The 8261-nt window shown below is 44.7% G+C and overlaps 1 protein-coding gene across 1 annotated transcript; it reads right to left on the bottom strand.

Moving 5' to 3' along the window:
* Positions 1 to 4479: 4479 nt before the first annotated feature.
* On the bottom strand, positions 4480 to 7489 carry LOC140007220 (uncharacterized). Its single transcript, XM_072049918.1, has 8 exons — positions 7169 to 7489; positions 6797 to 6958; positions 6586 to 6703; positions 6438 to 6504; positions 5820 to 6252; positions 5266 to 5448; positions 4789 to 5137; positions 4480 to 4736 (listed from the first exon to the last, which is right to left on the bottom strand). The coding sequence occupies exons 1-8, from the start codon at positions 7487 to 7489 to the stop codon at positions 4480 to 4482; spliced, it is 1890 nt and encodes a 629-aa protein (XP_071906019.1).
* Positions 7490 to 8261: the final 772 nt, after the last annotated feature.

Here is an 8261-nt window from a genome sequence, read left to right as displayed (position 1 = left end):
TTGTCCGCGATCTAACACCCTTTAACAAAGCCGCTCTGCTGGGGAGAGATGACTTTGGGTAACAGATGCGCTAAACGATCCGATAAGATGCGGAAAATCACTTTATTGATGAAATTGCATAGGCTGATCAGGCGATACTGCATGAAGTCCTGTGGGCAAGGAATCTTTGGTATCAGGACAATGGTCGTGGCAGTAATGCTTCGAGGCAGCTCCGCCCCACAGAAGAAGCTCAAGACAGCCTTATAGACGTCCTCTGCAATTACGTCCCAAGCAAATGTTAAGAATCTCCCCGCAAATCCGTCCGGACCCGCCGCACTCTCCCCATCCATGGAGAAGATCACCTCCTTCACCTTCGCTATGGTGGGGGATTCCATCAGTCGGGAGTTGTCCTCTTCTGTTACAAGCTTTGGGATAACGTCTAGAGACCCGAAAGAAGAGGAGAGCGACTCTACTGTGAAAAGCCTTTGGAAAAATGAGGTTGCCTCCCTACAGATGTAATCCTCAGACTCCACCCAGTCTCCATTCTAATCACGGATCCGATGAATGATCGCCCTACTTCTCCTCTCCGCCACCACCGCATGAAAATACCTCGAGTTACAATCTCCATCCTTTAGCCATCTAGCCCTCACCTTCTATCTCCAGAAGCCTTCCTCAATGGCCAACATATTCCGCAGCCGCTCACGGGCTTCATTCAAATCACGCAACGCCTGTTCCGACGAGTCATGCTCTTGAATCATCTCTGCCTCTGCCACCGCCCTCTCTGCATCCTTAACAGCCTCGAATATGTCACCAAAGGAGTCCTTGGACCACCCCTTTAGTAATTGCTTGGTTATACGTAGTTTGGCCGTAACATGCTTAGAGGAGATCCCTCTATCTCCCCTATCCACCCTTCCCTAATGACGTCCAACAACCTTGCTCTGGTGGTCCACACATTTAAAAACAGAACGACTTTGGTTTGTTGTCCAATCGAGTCGAGGCCGTTATTAGAAGTAGGGCATGGTCCGACGGGTCTCTTGCCAAGTGCTGCACCCGAATATCCGAACCCAAGCGAAGAGCCTCCAAGTTAAGAAGCAAGCGATCTAGTCGTTTCTAGACATGGGCTCGCCCTTGCCTGTTGTTGCACCAAGTAAAGTTTGACCCAAAGAAACCCGCATCTAAAACCCCGACCTCCATCATGAACCGCAAAAAATCCTCCTCCTCGGTCAAACGGAATAGCCGCCCCCCACGCTTCTCCCCCTCATTGACTATCACATTGAAGTCCCCAAGTAAGAACCAAGGGACATCAGACGATATACCCACCATCAAGTCTGCCCACAGCATCTGACGCTCTTGAACAGTGCACATGGCATGCACAAAAGAGAAATAAACCGTAGATGGGAGCAACTAGCACTGGACCTGGAACGAGAGATGCTGACATGACTCCCCAACAATGGTACAAGAGAGGGGGGATTTGTAGAAGACCCACATGGTCCCCCATTGATTTGTGGCACTAAAGTCCATCCCCAACGTCAACCGCACATTATTAATATGGTCTAAATCCACTTTTGGTTCACAAATTGCAATCAATTGTAGGAAGTGAAATTTAACTAATTTTTTGAGCCGGCATATATTAGGGATGCGAGTAACATCCCTTATGTTCCAAAATAGCATTTTAATCATTGGACAACAAGGTGAAGGAGTTAGAAGCACTGGACTTACTGGAGCGTAAAGTGCGATAGGATGGGAAGTGAGCTCGCACTCCTCGATATTTGGACTGAGCCATGGCCAGAGGGTCAGCTCCCTTCTGTGATTCGCATGACATGTTAGTGGAAACAGCCACTGAGTCAAGGTTCAGCACATCAGAGAGCGATCCACTGCTCTTCAATGGTCGGCACTCCGCTGAACCACGAGGAGAAACACTGCCAAATCTCCTCTCGAAACTGTGCAGCTCCTCCAACAACCCATTGTCAGTTTCAGATCCAGCTTGGGATGCCCTTCATCCCCGCTGCTCTCAACCTCTATCGCAACTGCTCGCAGGCGTGACACCTGCTGGTTCTCCTTCCCATCTGCTGCAACCAATAGTCCCCCATCGCACTCTTGCCCAGGCTGCACCGCTAGATGGCATACCTCTCCGTGCACAATCAGCTGTCCCGTCACCTCCACGCTGGCCACCCGCAGTCGCCATCGCATCCCCCTCCGCACCTAGCTCTCCTACTCTTGGGTGAGGCACCTGCTGAGTCTTCTCCCTAACCGCCTCAACCACGTACCCCCTATCGCTCACCTGCTTCAGCACAAGGGGCAAGGCCACTGCATCATGCACAGTAGGCTGCCCAGTGCCTCCAAGCAGTTCACCCGCAGGCGCCACTGCACCCCCTGAGTGTACCTCCACCACTGACTTACCCAGGCCTTGGGCTCCCTTCGATGTCACCCCCAACCCGGTTGCACCTAATAACAGCCGGCTCACCCTCAGCACGCGGCCAGGTTCCGCTGCCGCGTCCCCCCTTCACCTAGCACTGGTTCTCTAATCTAGGAAGACGCAGTGCCGGGTTGAGAACATGACACTCATCAACCCCATGTCCTTGCCGATAGCAATGCGAGCAACACTTAGGGATATGTTCTGGAACAAAGTTCTGCCAAAAGCCATCGTACTGCCCGTTACCAATCCATACCCGTGACGGCCTGGACTGGAGCAAATCGATCTTGACACAAACCCTCGCGAGACTTGGCCTGGAAGTTGCCAAGGTTGCAACGTCAACGAAGAGGGGAACGCCTAGAACCGAAACAATCTAAAAAATCGCCTCTTTGTGGAAGTAGTGTAGAGGCAGCTTGTGGAGTTGAAACCAAATAGGGACAACTGAAGGTTCTCTGTCGACATGGAAGGCTGGAGACCACTTGAATATGCGCATTGGGAAGCCTAATATGTACCAAATACCACGAGCCCAGACGTGGTGATAATCTGCTTTGTTGCCCATGCGGATGAAGACGTGCCTTGCATCCACAAGCCCAACAGTAGCCGCCTCCCTCGAATCCAGCGTGCGTATGAACTTGCGGACCTCCTCTAGCTTTGGCCGCCCCTTTGAGAATTTGCCGACAAGTGCAAACCTGTAAGGAGTCGCTAGGGTGTCCAAGTCCTCCTGAGAAAAGAGGACAGTGGACTCACTTTTGTGGGTAGAGGGTGTGGCCCTAATCTTCAGCGCCGGCTGCATCGAATTCCCAGAGAAGAGGTCAGAGAAGGACTTCTTTTGGAAGTCCACGGAGGAGGAGGGACGCCTCTCAGCAGCAGGTTGGAGGGCCGCCATGCCCAAGCTACACTAGCTACGTACAAACCCTAGAGACCACGGTAGAGCATCTTCAAAGCAAACCTTCTTACTTCTTTGACTAGTGGAAAAGTCATAGGAAGAAAATATAAATGATTTAATGGTTGAAAAAATTGTTAATAGTTTGTATGAAAAGTTAAAAAGAGCTAATGAATTGAATAAAATATTAAAATCTCAATTGAATGAATATGCTTTAGAGTAGAAAATATGAATTTAAAACTCAAATTAGAGTAGAAAAAATGAATTTAAAACTCACTATTAATAAGTTGGATGAGTCTTATAAAGAAGTTGAAGATACAAATAAGGAACTAAAAAAAGAAAATGAAAAATCAAAGGAAAAATGAAGGTTTATAATTTTTAAAAGTTGAACATTTTTGTGAAAAACTTGATCATAAGATTGATACCTATTTTAAGAAAAGAAATTTTGATGGAGGAACTAAAATGATGTGGGTTAAAGAGAATAAATCTATAATTCACAAAGAAAAAAAAGAAATTTATAAGAAAAATGACATTGGAAATATGTCTATAAGATTTAAAGGTCAAAATGATAATAAAGGAAAAACATATTAGTTTGAATAACAAGAGATCACCATTGAAATATTTTAAAGGGAATAAAAGTATTTTTTGTGGTGTTTCAACGTGTAATAACTATAGAAAATTTTCAAAGTCTCAGGAAGATATTCAAGATGTGAGATTCAAGAACTATGAATTTGGCTTCTATTCATAGACTTGATTGCACTTATTTGATTATTTGTTAGATAATTGAAAATGTTTTATTCTTGAAAGTATGTATGATTGTGCATGATTTTACATGATTTATTTAAGGATGATTAGTTAAATAAAGAAGTGATTGCAAAAAAAAAAATTATGGTTCATTGCCTAATATTATTTTGGAAAGAATGCAATGTGGATGATTCTTTAACTATCAATAAAAAAAATAATATATATTACAATGTTATCATTTTGAATTTGTTTGTTCATAATATATAAGTTGTTTATTATTGTTACTAATTTTTTTTTTGGCAAAACCCGTGTACGGGTGGGGATGCCAGCCCCCTACTTTATTAGAAAAATGAAGAAGTTACAAGAGTTTATGGGGGGGCAGAAGCCTACAGAAGCCTGTAACAACGGGATAGGAAACCGACTCCGTTACAACCCGAGATTAGATAGAAGGAACCTCCCGTCAATCCAAATGTAAGGTTGCCCAAACAGCCAGAGGAAGTTGGTGTGTTGAGGAGAAGACAGTGTCTGCGTGGAGCTCTAGTCCTGCTAATTTGTCAGCACAACTATTCGCTTCTCGAAAAATATGGCGCACTGTGGATGATAGCACAGCTAATAAACCGCGTATTCTACACAAGGTATTGCACAAAGGCCACTTGGATGGGCTCCCAGATAGTACCAATCGAACCAAGACTTCCGAATCCACCTCGACGAATACACCTATAAAGGTTTTTTTCCTTACAATATAAGAGGTCATGCCATAGAGAGAGACCCTCTGCCATCAAAGTATCCACCTCCTTAAATTTCTTGTAAAAGGCAAAGATCAGGCCCCCCGTATGGTCATGAACTAATCCACCTCTCGATGCCCTTGTACCAGAGACACTAGCATCTGTGTTGAGCTTAAACTGGTTGAATAGAGGTCTTGACCAGGCTACCGAAAAAACCCTGACCCGCTTAGAACTGTTACATATTCTTGGAGCCCATGGGTGCTCCAGGTCCCCCATGAAATGTTTTGCAATAAGGACCCCAGCTCTGCCAAGCTGCTTAACAAAACTATTGATGCCCGCAATGACCTCTTGAGCCTGAAACCATGTCCCCTCATACCTTGCCTGGTTATGTGCCTTCCAGAGAAACCAAATAATAATGGCCAGCATAGCCATGCGTATGTGATTCGGCAGTCCGACCCCGACGGAGCACAACCATGACATGAACATTGCCGAGAGGGAGGAATGCATGAGAGTTAAGATACCAAACTCTTTTGAATCAATCCCAGACCTCTGAGGCCACCGAGCCTGTGAGAAACAAGTGTGAAAATGACTCCTCGTGGGCAAGACAATAGTGGCACAGAGAAACTAAAATGACCCCTCTCCGGCGAAGAGTAAGGTCCAATGGCAAAAAGTGATGTAGGGCATGCCACGCGAACAAAAGAAATCTTCAACAGCAAGAATGTGCTTCACAGAGCCTTATAAGCCAAAGATGAGTTCTTCCTGGATCGTAGAGAGTCCCATACAGATTTGACCTGAAAGTACCTCAAGGTGGAAGGTAGACAGATCATTTGATCATCCAAATGCGAGAAAACCCGCATTTCCAAGATGCGGGAGACCAAGTGCATAGGTAGCCACTGTTGTAGTTTAGTTACGTTCCAATTGTCTTGAACGATAAACTCCGTAACAAGCATATGTTGGGGATCGGCAAGACCAAGCATCTTCGCCACTGTCTCTCCCCTAACCACCAATCGTGCCAGAAATCCACAAACCCTCTACCTAAGCACCAACAAATTTGTCTTTCAACAGCGACCAGAACCTCCTCTGACCTTTGCCAAGAGTGAGGGGGCCTATGGACTGTGGCTTTGGTCGGATGCACACCCTTGACGTACTTCTGGTGCACAAATGTGGCCCAGATTGAATCATTTGTCCTCAGCCTCCACCAAAACTTGCAAGCAAATGTAGAACACATGTCCTCAAAAAATCTGAACCCGAGGCCCCCTTCCACAGTAGGGAAACATAGCTTCTCCCATGCCGACCAATGAACCCTTTGAGATTCCACCCCATGATCCCATAAAAAGGCATTGCAAATTCTCTCCAACTTGATGAAAATCGCCTTTGGGGGGCGTAGCACTTGCAGCAGGCACATGGGGAGAGAAGAAAGGACATGCTTAAGAAGAATCAATTTACCACCTGCTGACAGCAACTTGGCGCTCCAGCTTCCTAATCTAGCCCACATCTTTGTGAGAACCCTGTCAAAAAGTAAGCATGTAGCTCAACCTCGGGATATAGATACGCCTAAGTATGTGAACGGAAAAAATTGTTGTTGAAAGCCTAGTGCCGCTACCACCAATTGATGCTGGCCCGGAGATGGTCGATTGGAGAGTAGGAATGTACTCTTATTCGCATTAATCCCTAACTAGACCAACCTTGGTACTGTACAAAAAATGCGGCAAGACTTCCCACACAATCTTCCGAGCAGCGTACAAAGACAAGGATATCATCTGTGAAAGCCAAATAAGGGATGTATGGGCCAGCAGAAGCATAAAATCTCCTCTCATTTTGCAAAAATAAATGATGGATACCTCGGGTAAAACACTCAACCATAAGCACAAAAAGAGCTAGTGAGAGGGGGTCCCCCTGGCGAACACCCCTAGACGACTTGAAAAAATCTGATGAAACACCATTGATAAGGATAGAGAACTAGCAATTGGACAATGTACGGAACAAAAGATCAATACATCACTCATGGAAGCCAAACTGACGAAGCATAAAGATGAGAAAACTCCACTCTACCCGATCATAGGCCTTCTCCATGTCTAGTTTCAAGATAAGATTGGGGTGGTTTAAACGCTTATCAAGATCTATCGCAAGCTCTTGCGCCAGCAGGAGGTTATCAGAAATGCAATGGCCTGGAACAAAATCAGCTTGCCATGGAGAGATGAGCTTAGGGAGAAGCTGGTAAAGTCAGGAAGCTAAAATTTTTTATAGAAGTTTAGAGTTTACATTGCACAAGCTAATTGGCCGATAGTCCCTTCAACGCGAAGCACCCATCATCTTAGGAATCAAAACTGTTGTCGTACTGGTGAAATCTCGTGGTTGCTGCCCACCCTAGAAAAAATTCTCGACTGCGAGAAGCAGATCGTCCTGTATGATGTGCCAACATGCCTGATAGAACCCGACTCCAAAACCATCCGGGCCGAGCGCACCATCCGCCGACAAGGAGAAAACGATGGCTTTGATTTCGTCACTCGATGAGATTATCTGCAAAGCCTCGTTGTCCTCTAGCTGTAGCTGTGGGAGCGAAAAATCTAGCCGTGAGGCTACCCGCGGGGAGCAATCGAAGGCGAATAGATTCCAAACAAATAGCCGAGTGTTGAATCTGGTCCTCGCTCTCAAGCTAAACACCCGAGTCATCCTTAATTCGTGTAATGAAATTGTTGCTACACCGCTGTTTAACATTGAGATGGAAGAACTTCGTGTTGGCATCACGCTCCTGTAGCCATTTGATTGATGCCTTTTGCCGCCAAAATTCACATTCTATTGAGAGTGCTCCCGCATGAAGCGCTCTTGTTTCTTCCAACCTAATTTTCGCAGCCATGGCCCTAGAGGTATCATACTCTAATTCTCTACGCCGTAGGACCTTCTCTGCCTAGTTAACAGCCTAAAAAATGTTCCCGAAAGTATCCTAATTCCATTGGCATAGTTTGGCTCTAACACACATTAATTTCTGGAAGAATCGTTCCATGCCCAAAGCCTGAATTGGAGCCTCCCATGTGTAGATACCAAAATTTTAATTTAATTTTATTTTATTTTATTTAACCAAAATTCACAAAATGATAATTAGTTATTTTTATTAAATTAGGTTCATCATTTTTTTTAAAGAAAGAAAATTTTCACAACTAAAAATTTCAATTTTTTTAATCTTTTCAAATTCAATTTTTTCAAAATAAAATGAAAATTTGCAATGCAAATCTCAAATAGGAATTTAACATTTTTGTTTGCTCTAAATTTTTGCCTTGAAAAGAAAAAAGAAAAAATAAGAAATAAGTGGAATGCATGCAAGATAGCTAAATGGTTTGAGTGAATATTAGCCATGTGTTTTTGTCTTTTTGCACACCACTACACTTGTAAGAGATTAGGTGGCAAGGACAGCTGTTGAATTGGAAAAAATCTGGAAAAGAGAGGAAGAAACCAGGGAGGCTTCGGACAAGAAGAAGAAAAGAAAGGAAGAGAGGAAGGAAAAAAAGGAGAAAAAAAG

The sequence above is a fragment of the Coffea arabica genome, chromosome 5c (genome assembly GCF_036785885.1).
Source record: "Coffea arabica cultivar ET-39 chromosome 5c, Coffea Arabica ET-39 HiFi, whole genome shotgun sequence".
Classification (NCBI taxonomy): domain Eukaryota; kingdom Viridiplantae; phylum Streptophyta; class Magnoliopsida; order Gentianales; family Rubiaceae; genus Coffea; species Coffea arabica.
Note: the sequence above shows the minus strand (reverse complement) of the source record. Positions and strands in the feature narration are given on the sequence as shown.